At 38.6% G+C, this 18,805-nt stretch overlaps 1 protein-coding gene across 3 annotated transcripts in view; it reads left to right on the top strand.

Annotated features, from left to right (window-relative positions):
* Positions 1-18,805, top strand: part of MYO1B (myosin IB) — a 189,582-nt gene that overhangs the window by 136,298 nt on the left and 34,479 nt on the right. For all 3 annotated transcript variants that reach the window (XM_082657745.1, XM_082657744.1, XM_082657746.1), the window contains 4 exons: positions 3,432-3,518; positions 4,172-4,237; positions 14,152-14,256; positions 16,316-16,378. In XM_082657745.1, coding sequence (XP_082513871.1) covers positions 3,432-3,518; positions 4,172-4,237; positions 14,152-14,256; positions 16,316-16,378 — 321 coding nt within the window. The remainder of the gene's footprint in view (positions 1-3,431; positions 3,519-4,171; positions 4,238-14,151; positions 14,257-16,315; positions 16,379-18,805) is intronic.

Here is an 18,805-nt window from a genome sequence, read left to right as displayed (position 1 = left end):
CTTGAGGGTGCATCGGAATCACCTGGAGGGTTTCTTAAACACGGTTTGCAGGCCATACCCCCAGAGTGTTTGGTTCAGTAGGTTTGTGGTAGGCCCGAAGAACTGGCATTTCTGACAAGTTCAGAGGTGATGCTGCTGCCACGGTGGTCCATCCGGAAGTCACATTTTGAGAACATTTCAGTAGCCAGAGTGGAGATTGTGAAGTACATAGTGATGCGATGAGAAAACATCTAAGAGGCCCTTTAGGAATATTTCATACATATATGGAATATATGTGGATATATATGGGATATGTACATGGATATATTTTTGTCTGTTTTTATTGTGTGTTTTACTCTTGCTTTTTAATCATCCTCTACAGAAACCAGGCCCAGGTGCCTCTTACTTTGGTAAGCTTGAGTCACCTTGCATCACTCGGTAAAACTTTTCCACATTCTTTTAACCTTTGGCATAAAAGAGTTTGGCTTCAGATCTTTGATTATTCAGCTCCTTTTTCAAGTTTTTTTTTTTTAATGTAGGGTTCAGAGTATTTGTTTCTACCGATCTTATTGCCTAGAAGATTTTGATTCTACGAGATGTGATTTGTTCTATTAACTTTTCCTCATAGCTTCAATTCTTGGGCCCCATTATCATCTTTATTGCCCCATGCCTCATTTTCCTCAAGGCATTTAGATCTTTCCCCAGATAGAATGACTAATATTGAAATAACAGAAACTCCAGGCAGAGTTACTATTCAGCTTCTACCACATACTCCCTCCTTGGCTTCCAAGGTCCTCTGTCATCTGACCCAAAATGACTTTTCTCAGTTGATTCCCTGCTGGTTCTCTAAATGCCATGCTTATTGTTACCTTATTTTACCTAGCCCTAACCCTTTGCTTATCCCCCGTGCTGCTCATGTCATTGCTAATTCCTTCTGCTGTCTAAATGGTCCTTTAATTGCACCTCATCCAGAAAGCCTTCCTTGATCACATAGGCCCCAGAGTCTTCCTTCTCTGAACTCCTTTTTCTCCTGCAAACTCCCTTGGAACCTGCCCTTTGATTGTTTGACTCCTTGGTTTGACCTCCCGCATTCTGCTGTAAGCTCCCGGAGGGCGGACCCCACATGTGTGCATCTCCGTGTCTCCAGTTACCATACTGACCTGGGCTTGCCTGAGAGTGGTCATCACGGAAGCAATTCCACCTGGGATCTTTCTCTAAGAGCTTCATCAGCTGCAGAAACTCAGTCTTTTCATTTGTGCTTAGAATCTGAGATGGCAAGTCAGCATCCTCGGTGTCTTCCCTCATTTCTACGCACCTTGTCCGTGATCCTTAAATGGGAGTAACCCTTCCTGCCCTTACTTTGGAGGATATTATTGTGGAGATGAGGTGGCACGAATCAGACTCAAGAAGTTACAGGTAGCCAAGTGACAGCCCCTGCAGCCAGATGTAGCTCAATAGGCATATTTTATTTGATGAATATTTGAGGAAAGGGTAGTTTTTTGTTTTTTCTGTTTTGTTAGCTTGCTTTTTAAATTTTGAATTTGAGTGCCTTTAACCTGGAATGCAGTCTCCAGCCCCCAGAGATCCCACTATTTCCCGTTCATTTCTGTTGTTCAGTCCCTGAAAGCATCTGAATTTGAGACTTCTGGAATAAGTATTTGAAGGAAAGCAAGGAAGATTAATATTGTCTGTGGATACACTTTAAAAATTATAAAGCCATTTACCAGAATAAGTGGTCACTGTTAGTTCAGTTGCATACTGAAATGGTGGTTTGTTGGAAGCAGATAGCACACAAGTAAGAAGGGTGGATGACGTGATGATGAAATAGGGTCTGTTTACAAATAAGTAGTGTTTGGAGATAACTTGAATTTACAAGAAGAAAAGGGAAAGGATTAAGAAAGAATTATTTAGGCTCATGAGGCAGTAGTAGAGAATGAGGATACTTCAAAAATCATAATTATAAGCATACCTGTAGACTTACTATGTGCCAGGTACTGCTCTAGGCACTTAAATGTTCTATTTCAAGAAAATAAAAACTAGAAGAAAGGGTATTGGAGAAAGGATATCCATCTTAATTAAGGCTTCTTTCTTTGTGTCAGCATTTTACATACATTTTCTGCTGTGGAATTATTTACCCACCCTCCCACCCCCCTCCATGTCCATGTTTAGCATTGGACAGTCAGGCTCTATTTTTTACCAACTTCTGGGTGGATTTTCTAACCTTCATTGGAGTAGCTGCCTGAGACTTAGCGAGCAAGGTTTGGGATTAGCACGGAAGTATCAGATGAAGGGAAAAGGTACTCTCTTTCCAGCTGCAGTACATTGCCTGCAACAGGGAGTGAATCTGTTTTTTAAATTGTTACACTTCATTTAGGAAGAATTGCAGAGAAAGAATTTTCACATAATCCAGTAAATTGTGTTCTTTATAAAATAAAAATATAATGGTTTACTTTAACTGTAATGCCCAACTTTCTACTTATAAGCAATGAAACACACACATATGTCCAGTGTTGAAGACAGCAGCAAAACCTCTTCTTTCCTCCCCTGGGGCCCGTTACTTCTCAGGCTGCTGCTGCCCATCTCCAGGCCTCCCCCGGAGCACTGGTTTCAGACATATAATTAGTACTTCCTGCACACCCTCGGCACCCAATATGTTTAAGGGCTATTAGGTTCTCCTGACCAAACCCAACTTTTCTCCAGCCTTTGCACTCTAAGTCAAGGTCAGAGAGACATATATGTCTTCTACCTCTTCTTTGTCAAGTAGCTATGAACAGCCTTCAAACAAATAGATAAGCAAGTAAAAGGACTTTATTTTTATTATACAAAGTATTATCCAACAATGTATTGTTTTACTGCTTATTACAAAAGATTTTTTTTGAATGCTCAGAAGATTGAATGATGAAAAATATTTACAGGTCCCATCAGTCAAAACCATTTTAATGTATATCCTTTTGAGTTTCCTACATGTAGTAGCTTAAAGAAAATAGTTGTTATTATAATAAATATATAATTTTTTATTGTCACAAAACATAACAAGGATTTTTTTCATTTCATTATCTAATTTTTATAACTATCATTCTGTGGTGACTGTGTAACTTCCCGCCCAATAGGTGCTTCTTTATTTATTTTACTCTGCCCCTGTTGTTGGACTTCTAAATTGCCTGTGATTTTTCTCTGTTCCATAACATTGAGATTAATATCTTTGTGGTGAAAGCTTTTGCAATATTTAAAATTAATTTCCTGGGATGTGGAAAAGTATAATAACTGGGTATAAACAATTTGCCCAATTTTCTTAATGGCTTGACTGTTCATCCACAGTACAATAAAAACGCTCTTGAAAAGAAATTTGAAATAAAAGAGCTTTCGGTATCTTTTTAAAAACTTCATTATTTTATTGAAATTAAGCATTGTGGTAATTGCAGATATTGCGTTTTTCTTTTTCTTTTTAATAGGCTTATTATGCCCGTGATGCTCTGGCTAAAAACCTCTACAGCAGGTTGTTTTCATGGTTGGTAAATCGAATCAATGAAAGCATTAAGGTACTGAATCTCTATAAACAAATAACTCAGTTATAATAAATGGTATTCAGAGTATACACATTAAAGATACTTTAATTTTATAATCAGGTAATTGATTACCACTTACAGAGATTGTTCCTTGAAAAGAATTTACCTTGTTTAGGGTTGAAATTTGTCAGTGATTCTACCTATTTTGTTTTGCCGTGTGTGTTATAAGAAATCTCACTGGTGAATAGTTCAATGGTATTTGCAGAGTAACTGTGAGAGACAGCATCCCAGGTCCTGGTTGTGACTGATCTACTAACTAGTTGTACACACTTGGCTGAAGAGGTCACTTCATCTCTCTAGCTACTAATATGTTCTTCAGTAAATGAGGGTATTGGACTAGGGGATTTTGAAAGACCCTACCTGTTATAAGATTCAGTGATCTCTTTTTTATAATTAAGCATCTAATAAAGAAGGCCTTAGTCATGCCTTCTTTAAATAAGTCATCTATTAAGATTTCTGGAAGATTCCATACCAGCGTCCTCTCTCATACATTTAAAAACAACTAAATTATATTCTTCTAGGTCTGAAACACAATTAACTTGTAATATATGTCTATATTCCTTGGTATGCTTTTAGTGTTATATTTCATGCTTAAGTTAACCCTTCAATTTGAAACTATTTTTAAGGCACAAACAAAAGTGAGAAAGAAGGTCATGGGTGTTTTGGACATTTATGGCTTCGAAATTTTTGAGGTGAGCTGCTTTTTTTTTTTTTTTTTTTTGGTATTATCTTTGTTAATGTAGAACAGTTTGGAGATTAAATCATGCATTCTATAGACAACATTTAATATAATTAAATGTTTGAATCTACAAATAACTTTTGTAAAGATGTAACAAAGTGTGTGTGTGTGTGTGTGTGTGTGTGTTTTAAGTGCTGAGATCCAGCATTTTGGAGACAGGGCTATTTAAAAAGACTTCCTTGTATTAGTACTTGACTTTTAGAATGCAGATTCAAAATTCTTACTGTGAAATTTCCAACAAGGTATACGGACATTATGTCTGTAGTCATTTGTTCATTTGTAGGTTGCTTGAAAGTGAAGTAGGCTGGTGCCATGAAAAAAGCCAGGAGTTGGGAGAACCAGAGCTTATGGCCTGGCCAGAGCTGGTCACTTCACCTCTGTTGGACTCAGGCAGAGAGGTTCTGTATTAGATGATTTGTTGGGTCTTATCCAGGTGTCATACAACTGTGATCTTATGAGTTCTGCTGCAAAGCTTGAAAAAAAATTTCTGCTGAGGTTCATAATGAAATTTTAAAAAAGACTCCATGCTTATTTCAAGTTAAATATTTAAACATTGTAGACTTATATTAGAATTTCCTGTTCACCCCCTTGCTAACTCTGACATTTAGAAGCCGTTTTAAGGAGCTTTTAAAACTCTTATTCTCACTTTTAGCAGTGGTACTTCAGTTTGGTTCAGGAAAATAACGAGTAGATCAGGCTTCTCCTTTCTTAACTCTCCCCGTAAGTAATTTGTGAATTCCTTTAAACAACCAGGCCCTACCCAGAATGACCACCCAAAGGATTGACATGTTTCAAGTTATCAGGTTCACAGAGTCATAGAAAAAACATCAGCCCATTCCCTGCAGCTCAGCCAGGCCTTTCTAGTAAATGCCTTTTTCTTAGAACATTTGTTTTGGGGATAGCGCCTGTGCCTTGCTTTATCATGTCCCATATTTAATAGCTAGTGGTAAATAATTATTGAGGGCTGACTATATGCAAGGATTGTGGTGTTATGTATGTTGTCTGATTTAATTGCCATCACAGTCTCATGAATTAGCTGCTATTATTATTTTTATTTTATAGAAGAAGTGAGGCTTTGAAGGTCAAGTAACTATCTCAAGGTTACATGGCTACTAAATGTCAGACTCAGAATCTAAAGCTTAGACCTCCTTGATAAATAATAAAAGGTCTTCTACAGGGCTTTTCCTCACTTTTCTCCCCAAACTCACATGGTTCCCGGTATCTGGAAATAAGGAAAAAAACCAAATGCTTTAAGTCTCTGATGCTCCCTATTTCTGCACCTTTGGCATCATTCTAAGCTCCTGGGCAGCACGGGGAGCCTTCCCGGAGTTCATCTGTGTGCTGGTAGCAGAGTGTGCGGGACACTTGTGCTTCGGGCTGCCCTGGAAAACTCCCCTTCAGCACAATGTCTGCTTATATTGGTGTCCCTTTAGCAGACTCTGGAAAGGAAAGCTTCCAGTCCCTTGGTAAGAGGAAGAATTTGAGATTTGTGAGTTAGGAGGATTGCTGGAGTAGACTCAGAAGTCATGGTGCTAAAATTAGTTTCTTTCTAGCAAGACCTCAGGTTACTGTCACTAAATGGGCACTAAATGCTAAAGTCATTCTTTACAGTTGGCAGGGAAAGAGATTTCTTACCTGGCACATTGCTGATCTTTATTTAGGTGTTTCATGAATAGGGCAAAAGCAGAGATCTCACTAGAAAGTTGCCGGGGGGGGGGGAGATGTATTCAATGATATTTCTAAAATCAAAGAAACTGATTTTATTTTTATTTTGCCAGAAAAAAATGTGTTGATCCTTGTCAATGGGCAGGTGCTTAATATCATGTCACAATACATGGAAACTTTTTTTTTTTTTTTTTTTGCGGTACGCGGGCCTCTCACTGTTGTGGCCTCTCCCATTGTGGAGCACAGGCTCCAGACGCGCAGGCTCAGCGGCCATGGCTCACGGGCCCAGCCGCTCCGCAGCATGTGGGATCTTCCCGGACCGGGGCACGAACCCGTGTCCCCTGCATCGGCAGGCGGACTCTCAACCACTGCGCCACCAGGGAAGCCCGGAAACTTTTTCTTTTTTTATAGGGTAATGGGTCATGATGGGACATTGGCTTGGCTTCATCTTCCAGTAAGATCTAATTAGCCATGGGAAAAGAGACACGCACAGCCCTCAGGGAACTGAGTTAAACCTCATGAGCAATTTGACCATGTATAAGTGAGGGAGTCATTTCCCCAGTATTTATTCAGTGCCTACTGTGAGCCAGATGCCAGTGGTAAGCAAGGCAAAGATGTTCCTTGCCTGCATGGAGCTTATGGTCTTGGACCTAAGATGGTGGTTCTGTTGCTAGCTGAGGACACATCCTATTTGGTAGGAAGCTCTAATCAGGAAACTAGATTACTTTTAAAAAGTGTTTGCTACAGACCTAATCAGAACAGAATTTAGATGTTCCAAGTGGAAACATCCTGTAACCTGCACTAAGCGAAACACCCTTTAGCAATCCAGGAATATTTTTCACTTATGGTTAATTCAAGTTTCTCTACAAATGTGTCTTTCTGAACATCCTTTCCTTCTGCAAGTTATATCACCATTTTTCTCAACCTTGTTACAGTTATGGACTTCATGAAAATGCTTGCATTATGTTTCTAAACAGTCTTCCTCCTTTCTTCAGAAGAATACACTCCAGTTCAGTACTTCTCAAACTTAGCTGCATGTTGGAATCACCTGGGGAACTTTTGAAAATTCAGCTGTCTGGGCCACACCCCAGACCGATAAATCAGAACCTCAGGATGTGCAGCCAGAGCGGCGGTATTTTAAAGCTCCCAGGTAGTTCCAGTGTGCCGTCAAGGTTGAGACCAGCTGCTCTTGTAAATGGGAATCTTCAGCGTGAACTGTAAATTCCAAACATATGTGGTGTTCTTGCCGTTTGACCTCTGCATGAGATGCCCTTGTAAAACATCCTACATCACCCACACTTCATCTTAACCTAAACCTAATCTGTGTATATGTAATATTCCTAAAACCAAGCAGGTTACATTTTTACTCTTTTTAAGCAGACCTTTCAGCCAAGGCCAAATCCAACCATTCATATGTCTACAGCAAATCTTATGATGGCCATAAAATCTTTAGAAGTTAGTTTTCCTTCTCCATGCAATAAATGCTTTGGGGTTCTTTTTCCCCAGTTTCTTGCGAGAATTCGGATTTGTTTTTCATGATAGTTAACTGTTCTCTCCATTTTCCTGTCTAAACCTCCTCAGTTAATCTTCCAAACATCTTGATTTTCAATAATCTATTTATGTATTATTTATTTTATAAATAAACTTATTTGGGGGGAAGGCAGAGTAGAGATTTGGTTGGGCACTTTTAAGATACTTTTACCTGCTTTTTGATACAGAAGTAGAAAGGTTTTTTTTCTTTTAATTTATTCACATAAATACCCCAGATGCTATCATACATTTTCCTGGATTCTCAGCAAAATTGGAACACATGGAAATGTCAAAGCTCGTAGGGTTGAACATTAGGAACGCATATAATTAAGGACTTAAAAGTACCATAAGCTGAAGTGCAAGGGCTCAGAGTGTGACTCAAGAGGAGGTATTCAAATCAGTGCAAAAATGAAAATTTCTATGATATTGTCCACTCAAGTGAAAATAAACTGATAGATCATAGAGAAAATTCTGCCTTTCTTCTTCAGCGAAAATTGACGGCAGGAATTAAGATCCTGCCTTTTGGAGAGCCCTGGGCATCACTTTAAAAATGGGACAGGACACCAGAAGAAATTTTTTTGAATGTTTCTAATTCTGCCTCTTGACCCGACTGACAGTTCCCATGAGAACGTTTTTCAGCTGAGCTGGTGAAAACCTTTCATTTACTTTCGTCTCTCTCTAAACGGAAGAGGGAAACTGATGCATTAAACCATGGGATGATGACACATGCATTTGACTGCAAAACATTCCAGTGCCAGCTGGGTGAATAGCTCTGCCTTGCTGGCCGCGTGTAATCTGATGTCAGTTTGGAAAACAGATTAGAGTGGAACATTGATACCGAAAATAAGGTGAAAGTGAATTAAAGTTCATTGAGGAGAAAAATCTAGCTATGAATCCTGGTAGAACATATCTAGTTTTGCAAAGGCAGAGAATTATAATCCAGATACTCCCAGTTCTACACAATTCAGTTTGGATATTCTTATAACTGCAAACATGGCCTTAGATCTCTGAGGAATATTTATAGCATCTCCATGAAATAACAAGTGCTATTCTTTTAAAAAATGAGATTAAATTCAAAACGGTGTTGGGCAATCTGATTCAACTTTTTTCTAAGTACTTATCTGATAGGTCTTAGAATGGATAGGTGGTTTACTGGGGAAACCTATTAGTGTGCTGTAGACCAAAGCAGGACAGCAGTGGCTGAGTATTTCACTTTTCGTATGATCGAGCTAGTTTTGTACAGGCCAAATGCTAGTTATTTGGATTCAGGCACTCTTATTCATCTTGCCCTTACAACCTCGTTGAAAGTGGCCATATACAGTAAGGGTGTGATAGGCAAGGTGCAACGATTGTTTCAAATAAAACAATCTATTAGTTGGGGAAGGGTCAGTGTAAGACCAACTGGTAGGTTCGTCTCATGATGATAGGATTCGTTTTCTAAAATATTGTTTTAAAAGAAAATTGATTCTAGTTACAGGCAACACTTTTTGTTCCAGTTTTTTGCCTTTAATTTTGTCCTTTATTTGCTAGAGAACTTGTAGTTGAAGAGAAAGGAGACAATTTAAAGTAGATTTTAGAACGAAAATGGTGAGAATTAATATGGTTCATAAGATGTATATGCTCGTTCATCAGTGTTGTTGCTTTAACTTTTTAAATCAAAGGCTATTTAAAAATATTTAAGAGCACTATAATGGTATTGATATTTTTCTAAAATTGACCATAATTGAGTATGTACCTAGAAGAAAAATGTTACATATTTAAAGGAAAGTTTTTTGTAACTTCAGCCAGTCATTCAATTTTGTGACTGTCTTAAAAGGAAAATATTTAATATTAAATGTTTTTCTCTGATTTTGAGGATTTTTTTTTTTTTTTTTTTTTTGCGGTACGTGGGCCTTTCACTGTTGTGGCCTCTCCCGCTGCGGAGCACAGGCTCCGGACATGCAGGATCAGCGGCCATGGCTCACGGGCCCAGCCGCTCCGCAGCCTATGGGATCTTCCCGGACCGGGGCACGAACCCATGTCCCCTGCATCGGCAGGCGGACTCTCAACCACTGCGCCACCAGGGAAGCCCGAGGATTATTTTTTTTAAGTTTACTTTCTTAAAAAAAAAAAAAAAAAATAGTGGTTCCTGTTTTGGGGCCCATTTCTTGAAATTGTGAATTTTTAAAAATGGATTGTTAATTGCACTGTATTTTTCTGTAGGAACAGCATTATAAATGGGGACTGCCCAAGGGCTTTCCACCGAGTAAATCTTTGCTAAGACCAACAGCACATTTTAAAGCAGTAATATAGCCCACCTCCTCTGAAACAGTGCTGTTACAAAGTTTTATAACTTTTGGATAAATGTACCATTTCATTTATTATGCAACAGACACAATACATTAAATAAAATATTATGTATTTTACATTGTATGTAAAATATGGAACCCCCCCACCCAACTTGTTATATCCAAAATTTGACCTCAGACGAAAGTGTTGAGCTATGAGAAACATCAGTTAAGTATGTAATTAATAGTACTTTTTGCTGAAATAAGTCACGATCTTAGTGTTTGAACTGCCACACCCCGCCCCACCCGTTTCCTACATGATATTCACCTGCAAATTCCTTCCCATCCACCATCCTAATGATGGCGGTGATGGAGCTGCCTCCTTTATTTTACATCTTCCTTTCAATATACATTATTTTTAAAGAGTATAAGGTTTAAATATCTCTCTTAAAGAGCGTAAGATGTCATTAGCCTTCTTTGCTGAGAATATACGAATATGGTAACAGGCCAGTACTTTTGATCCCTCTTTCAAAATCACTCCAAGTGGAAAGCTCATGGTGGACACTTAAGGGTATAAACTAGTTATGAACTTTATTGGGAGTATGAGTTTATCCCTCAGTCTTGAGGGATAAATGTTCTTTAGACAGTGGAGAAAAATTCCATGCATGGAGCATGGGTAGCAGACTGGAGGGAGAGGAGGTGAGTCATTCATGGGAGCACTCAGCTCCTGCCTACTTCCTCCTTTGGAGACTTTTTTTTTTTTTTTGCGGTACGCGGACCTCTCCCGTTGCGGAGCACAGGCTCCGGACGCGCAGGCTCAGCAGCCATGGCTTACGGGCCCAGCCGCTCCGCGGCATGTGGGATCTTCCCGGACCGGGGCATGAACCCGTGTTCCCTGCACTGGCAGGCAGACTCTCAACCACTGCGCCACCAGGGAAGCCCTCCTTTGGAGACTTTGATTCATGGGACTGCTGTGTGCAAGAGCGAGCCCGGCTCGGGGATTGCTAGCCACCCATAGAGTTCTTGACAAACCAAAAAAGCACCCAAATATCAAGTTGCTTTGGTGCCTTCATATTCAAGTGACGGTTCCTAGACCCAGTTTAGCTGTTTTATAAAGGGGAGTGGGAAAACCGCGTGATATTTAATGCCTGTATAAATGAAGAAATTGGACCTGTGCAGGTTGCAGTTTATGGACTGTCACCAGACATTTCCTTAATTTTCTGCAAATTATAAATTTTTGCAATTTATTTTTAACGATTTGTGAAGTCTCATTTCCCAAACATTTGGACACTATCAACAACTTAAACGTTAATCAGAGGAAATGTGATTGCCTTCATTTTCAGCAATAATGAATCGCTCTGACGATTCATGACATATTTGGGGGCTGTGAGGTAGGTTTGCAGTAGAGACTGAGGTATTTCTGTGGGGAAGTCAGCTGGTTTGGGCCTTAATGATTGTGCTGTTGATTTTGGTTTTTGCTCTTTAAGCAGCAGGATCAGGTCAGAGAGTCAAGTTTTTGTTCTTAGGCTGTCTTCAGAACACTCTCATTTCCCTCTTTTGTGTTTGAAGGGGGGATACAGCCCATGCAGCACAGGCGTGGGTCGCTGTGGTGAGAAAGGGGGATGCCCTGGATCTTGCTGAATCTCTTCACTCTTTCGGTGACCTGCCAGCTGCCTTTGTTCCTGAGTCTTTGGGTGGATGTGTCAGACACATTTTATTTTCCTGATAATTTAGCATTAGAAGTATTTGATTCTGAAGCCTTAGGACTTCCAGCGAGTTATATGGTATATTATTTCAGTCAGACTGTTTTTTATCCTGAATAGCTCTCACCTAGCAGAACCCCAATTCAGATACCACACGTAGGTATCGTGTTCCTGTCTTTTGAGATGATGGGACACGTGTCTCGATCTAAAGTTTTGTGCAAGTCAGAAATATAGCCTGGGGAATTCCCTGGTGGTCCAGCGGTTAGGACTCCACACTTTCACTGCCGAGGGTCTGGGTTCAATCTCTGGTCGAGAAACTAAGATCCCACAAGCTGTGGGGCACAGCCAAAAAAATAAAGAAAAAAAAAGAAATACAGCCTGGATGATAAAATCTGTCATTTGCACCGATGAATAACTGTCAATGAGTGTTTACTTTTAGAAGTTTATTGCAAATTGAGAACTGACTGCATTTTGTGTAATCTGTCCCTTTGTGCACCAGAATGCAGTAAGTATGAACTGTTTGCAGTGCCGGTCTGTTGCATGCTCCTGTGTTAATAGCTTCTCCAACTGTGTGAAGTTTGCAGTAAATGACCATTGATTAACTGTGTGTGGATATGAAATACAGAATTCATACAAGAACTTATAAAAATTGAGGGGAAATTTACTTTAGCTCAGACTTACTCCTTAGGTTGTGTTGTAATTGTGAAGCTTTGCCTCTGGTTTCTAATCTGCTTGTGTGTATTTCATAGTCCCGTTCTGGAAGCGTACCTCCAGCTATTCACAGCCATAGACTGTGTCAGAGACACCAGTTGTTCTCCCCTCCCTTCTCCTCATTAGTTGCCATTTGAAAATTTAGCATAATTTTGTCTAAATAGCTCCATAGGCACAGCCCTATTAAATAGCAGAAAGGATTTACTCCATGAATTTGTTTTCTAAAAAAACCCAAAGATCTCCTATAAGTCACTAAAATTTTAATTTTATTTATAAGTTTTAATTTGGGGTAGTAGCACTATATAGGGATATATTTTACCAAACTGAGAAAGCCAGACTTCCTCATAAAGAAATGGCCTTATACTGATTATAAGGCATCTATATCAGACTGACTTCAGCCTCTGGTCAAAATTGTTAAGCTCTGAGGATTGGAACACATGGTTTTTAAAACGTAACATGAAAATGGGGACTGGGGAATGACCTTTGTGTCCAGGACTATATTTGTTGAACGTTTTGGTGATAAATGTGTGCCTTTTAAGTAAGAACCTTCAGGATTTAAAACAAAGAAAGAAACTTTTATCTTCGACTACATTTAACATTAAAAGATTAGTCAGTGATAATGTATTTTATGTGTCACTTATGGTTTTGAGTTTAAAATTTCCCCGGATTAATTAGTTCACTAGTGATTAGAAATCCTCAGCCACCTTCCAGGAAGGCATGTGGTGAGATGCTGCGTCCTAGGTATCCTTTTACAATTTGTCCTGGTTGCACCAAACTTGATTTTGAAAGATCAACTTTCAAAAAAGTCTTTGACTTTGGATTTCATCATTTATGGAAAGATTTGAAGGCAGCTGCTCTGTATTCACAGGGAGTGGCAAGCTTCTGCCGTTACAGGTGAACCCTCATAGCCAGTTAGGCCAGGACTGGCCACCTCAGTGGGAAAAGAGTCTGGTTTATCAGTGGTGGGGTCACCATCTCTCACTCCCACTGCCACCATCGCCTCTCTCTGCAGAGAGGGGGAGAGAGGTGAAAATAACAAGTTTTATTGCTAGATCTACCTCTTTTTGGATGGTGTGGTTCTTGGTGAAGTATATTCATCCAACAGACCTGCATTTGTGCCCTCAATATGTACAGCAATACGTTAGGCCCTGCAGATCGTTCAGAAATGATGTAGGCATAGATCTTCACAGGCAATAACTCTGATATGAAGAAGACACTGCTGAGAATCATAAGAGTGATAAATGTGTGACCCTTCTGAGAGGAGAGAGTTTCTAGCTAGGAGATGATTTTGATGTGCTGATTCCCTTGAGTCTGTATTTTGTGGACACTTCATTCGTGTAGTTAGCCAATACATGCTGAGTGCTTGCTAGGTGCAAGGTGCTGCAGGCATGGGCTTCCATTGGTGAACAAGAGATGTATGGTCAACCCTTGCCCTTAAGAAATGTGCAATCTAGAGAGACAGATAAATATGACACTAATCAATACATGTGAATGCACATGTACACGCATGTATACACATAGCATGATTTTTCAAAAGTGCTGGTATGTAAGTGTCAGAATGAGGGATCTGACCCTGGGTAGGGGAGTAAGAGGTCAGGTCAGAAAGACTTTCTTGAGCTCCAGAGTTGAGAATGGAAGATTGAGAACTTGGGTGACAGAGATGATGAATCTCACTGTTTCTTTGCTGATCCTCTAGGGGGAAATGTATTTCTTTCTCATTTTTTTACCATGTTTGTGGGCTGCTTATTTGTCAACTAAAATTCTTCATTCTCCAAATAGTGTGTAACTTGTATATCCTTCATTCATTCACTTGACTCATGAATCGTTTCTTGGGTGCCTGTGATGTGCCAGCCTCTGGGTGTGCGCTGGGCCGCAGTTAAGTCTGCAAGACTGTGTGTGGCGTTTCTTGTGGAGTGAGATGTTAGAGTGGCATGGTCATGGGAGTGCCAGTGGCTTGCTTTATAAGGCTGTCTTCATTTTTCTCCATATAGGACAACAGCTTTGAGCAGTTCATTATTAATTATTGTAATGAAAAGCTGCAACAAATCTTCATTGAGTTGACTCTTAAAGAAGAGCAGGAGGAATATATACGGGAGGTAATATTGAAAAAAATTTTACGTATTCCTTTACTCATAATACAAATTCTGGATTCAAAAGACTGTACAAACATGACCCTAAAATCAGATTTTTCAAAGTTTAGCCATATTGTACCTTTTAAAAATTTGTTTGGTATGACATCTAAGCTAACTGGGATTTTCTTTGCTGCTAGTGCCCAGGACAGTGCTCAGCACATAGTAGGTGCTCAGTGAACATCAGCTGACCAACTTGAGTCTCACTGGATTCAAGTAGAGTGAAGTAAAATAATACCCTGTTAAAAAACTAGTCTGAGATGAATGGACAAAAAAACAGCGGTGCATCCGTACAAGGTTCTAGTACTCAGCAATAAGAAGGAGCAAACAGCTGATACACACAATAGCATGAAGGAATCTCAGATGCATTTTGCTAAATGAAAGAAGCCAGACTCAAAAGGCTACATATGTATGAGTTAATTTATATGTCATTCTACAAAAGTCAAAGCTATAGAGTCAAAGTGTCTAATAGTCAGTAGTGGCCAGAGGATAGGAGTGTGACTGCCAAGGGGGAGCACAAGGGAATTTTGGAGGCTGGCTGTGGTGGTGGTTACCCGATGCTACGCATCTGACAAAACCTAAGAGAACTGTATACCAAAGAAGTCAATTATCACCGTATATAAATTTGAAAATACTTTACTATTTCAGTATTTAACAATATTTTAATATTTTGTTCAATCTTGAAAAGCATTGATTTTTAAAAATTTTATAATAAAAACCTGTAACATTTGTTGAGTGCTTACTATATGCCAGGTATTATACTAGTGCTGTGGATGGATTATCTCACTGAATGTCGTTGGAAAATAATCAGAAGTAATATTTACAGAGTCCTTTCATCCTTAATTGTAAAACACATACTTGGTTTTCACCCTTTCAGTTTTTAAATAGCCAGTGTTTTTCTAAGTATAAATTTATTTATATCAGACAAAAAGGAGAAATTTTTTTGTATATATCGTATTATATTTTTGTTTCCCTTTCATTTATTTGCTTTAATATTTTAGTAATATTACTTCCTTCTCCATTTTCTATAGTGTCATTTTAAGTCATTAAGGACACAGAATCCTCTTTTTTTGGCTTCTCAGTATAGATTTTTCTAAAGTGATTATTATTCCCAGTGACTTAGTAAAATAACTCATCTACTCAAAAACTAAATCATGAATGTTTCATCTTTCATTTGAAATGATTATCATGCTTTAGAAACATTTTATACTTGAATGGCACCTTTTGTAACGTAAACATCCTAAAAGCCAGATTCATTCTCTTCCTGTCTTATCATCATAAAGAGAATGCGCAAACTTTGATCTGTAACTTAAAACAGTTTGTACAGATTGTCTAAAACACTTCTAAGAGTATATAGGAAGATCCTTAGCTTGCCGTATGAATTAACTTTCTTCCCCTTAGAAGAAAAATAAATGTTTACACTTATGGAGAGTGTAAGCAGATACAGAATGATTACACTTGGCCTCCCAGATTTGGCTTTGTAGCTAGTGTTAGAACCAGTGGATAGGTTTTCATGTCTTTCCTTATGTTGAAAATACTTATCTTAGCACTGTTCTGTTTTTACATTTGAAATAGTTAACGGCCCTACAATATGGGGTTGACTCTAAAATTAATTTCTTCCTTGTGATTACAAATTAAGAACAGAAAAATCTGGGGATCAAGTTCTGACTTATTTCCTTGTAAACATTGTAAATATACAAAAAGTAATATTGACCCAAGGGCCTGTTGAATAAATGACCCGGGGCCAGCGAAGTGCATGGGAAATTGCCACAGATGGGGGGGTGGAAGGGGAGACAGCCTCAGCACAGGTCAAGGGCGGTTGTTTCAGTCGGATCGTGTCAGTGCTAGACTGCTGCATTATGAAAGTTTTGGGAACCGGAAGATGACATTTGCAGCACTGATTTTTATAAAGGAAATTTTCAGAGAGGAAGTGGAGTATAGTAAGATGGGCAAAGTCTTATGTTAGAGATGGTAGTGTTGTAGCATCATCATATGGGATTTGATTTTGTTCTGTTTTCTTTTTCAGGACATAGAATGGACTCACATTGAGTACTTCAATAATGCTATCATTTGTGACCTAATAGAAAATGTGAGTATTAGGTACAGTTTCCCAAAGAAGTTCTTGGTAGTGTAATTCACTACTTACGAACGATCTCACTGCCTTCAGTGTTGTCAAGCTTTTGTATTTTCACTATTTCGACACTTCAGAGAAATACAGAGTTCTGGAAACTTTATCACAACCTTAAGAACTCACACATGGTTCTCGAACACATACATAGACAGCTGGACTTTTTGATACTTAGCCAGGTTCCCCCATGCTAATCCTGTTGCCGTATCACAGAGCCCATTCATGACGCTCAGATGCCATGCCCTTAGGTGCACCATTCTTTCTTGTGTGCTGGGAACCCAGGTCCAATCCACAGCTCGTGGAAATATGAGCACTGATCAGAGGAGACTCAAAAAAAAGAAGGTGTTTGCCAAGTCAAAATATCCATTTCATTTCTAAAATTCTAGCGACCTCTTAACATAGTATTCAGTGCTTACTATCAAAAAGATAATTGTTCGTGAGGATGTGGGGAGATATGGTAACTCTTGTGTACTGATGGTAGGAATGTAAATTGGTGCAATCGCTATAGAAATTGGTATAGAAAAAAAAAAGAAAACAGTATAGAGGTTCCTATAAAAAATTAAAATTAGATCTGTTATGTGACCCAACAATCCCACTCCTGGGTATATATCCAAAAGAAACAGGATCAGGATCTCAAAGAGATATCTTCACTCCCACGTTCACTGCAGCTTTATTCACAATAACCAAGATAGGGAAACCACCTAAGCGTCCGTCTACAGATGAATGGATAAAGAAGATGTGATGTATATGTACAATGGAATATTGTTCAGCCATGAGAAGGAAGGAAATCCTGCCATTTGTGACAACAAAGATGGACTTTGAGGGCATTATGTTAAGTGAAATATGTCAGAGAAAGACAAATACTGTATGATATCACTTATATGTAGAATCTTAAAAAAAAAACAAACTCAGAAACAGAATAAAATGAATAGTGGTTGCCAGGGGCTAAAGTTTGGGGGAAATGGGGAGATGTAGGCCAAAGGGTACAAACTTCCACTTGAAAGATGAGTGAGTTCTGGGCTTTAATGTACAGTGTGGAGATTATAGTTAGCAATACTGTGTTATATATTATATACTTGAAAGTGGTTAAGAAGTAGGTCTTAAATGTTCTCACCACAAAAAAGAAATGGTAATTACGTGATGTGATAGAGGTAACTAACACTATGGTAGTGTATCAAATCAACATGTTGTATACCTTAAACTTGCACAGTATTTTATGTCAATTATATCTCAGTAAAGCTGGAAAAATTTTCTTAAAAAGTAACAACGACAACAAAACTCCATGCTGTTCAAGTAAAAATAAAGGAGGGTAAAGGGACCATCTCAGGAGCCAAGTTAAGTAGGATCCCAGGAGTGGCTGGTATGGACCATAGATTGCTTCAGGGACATGAGAGATGGTGTGTGTGTGACTTGACAGGTGCCAAGGGCCGTGGGATTTTTCAGGTTACAAATTATGTACGTGAAAAGGCTTAACGTGTGAAAAATTACTGCATAATTTTTAGTAACCTTTCTGAATCTAAGATTTTTGTTTTTACATCATATTTATCATGTAGTTTATCATGAACGAATTGATTGCAAGAAGACTGATTTGTGTGTAAAAGCTTAGTCTTACTAAATCTTCCTGGCCTTAATAACAAAGTAGTTTGAAACAATGCATAAACTTTGTTTTCTACAGTCTTTTTAGCTCTCAGTGTAGGTGAGTGCTCTGCTTCAGCAATAGACTCACAGGCTCCAAATGTCCAGCAAATCATTTTCTCTTCATCTTTAACAAGACGTTTTGGATATTATTAATTAGCCAGTATCTTATCCCTCAGTATTCAAGATATTCTTGAAAGCCACCTCTTTGATTAAATTGAACTTTTAAAAAAATATTCTGAAGCATTACTATTTTTCAATTAAAAAATAAACTTTGTTTTGAAAAATGTAAACAGTGTTGGATTGTGAACACTAATATTCCACCTAAGCAATTTAAAACTCTAGTCTAAAATTTAGAAAATCAGTGGATTTCCTGAAAATTTTTTCTGGTAAATTTTGTGACCAAAGTAGTTTGCTGGGGAGGTTTTAACTTTCAGAAGTCGTGACTATCACGTTTTTCTTCATAAAGGTAACATTGCACTTAATTATTTACCTTTAAGAAGGGAGAAAAAAAAAAAACAGTGGTAATACACTTAATTTAACTAGATTATCTCAGCCAAAAATCCCCTTGCATATATGATTGAAGAAACTCATGTTCACGTAGGAGCCTGGATACATAAAGGAAATGTTTCCTTCCAGCATCGCCTAACAATAATGTTTACTCCGGGGATGTTATGAACACACTTGACTCCTGAGAATCCACACTTCCCCCAGATTTTGTGTGGAATGAATAAGTGCTGGTCAGAGGATGTC

This window comes from Grampus griseus (assembly GCF_964374135.1).
Source record: "Grampus griseus genome assembly, chromosome: 7".
Classification (NCBI taxonomy): domain Eukaryota; kingdom Metazoa; phylum Chordata; class Mammalia; order Artiodactyla; family Delphinidae; genus Grampus; species Grampus griseus.
Note: the sequence above shows the minus strand (reverse complement) of the source record. Positions and strands in the feature narration are given on the sequence as shown.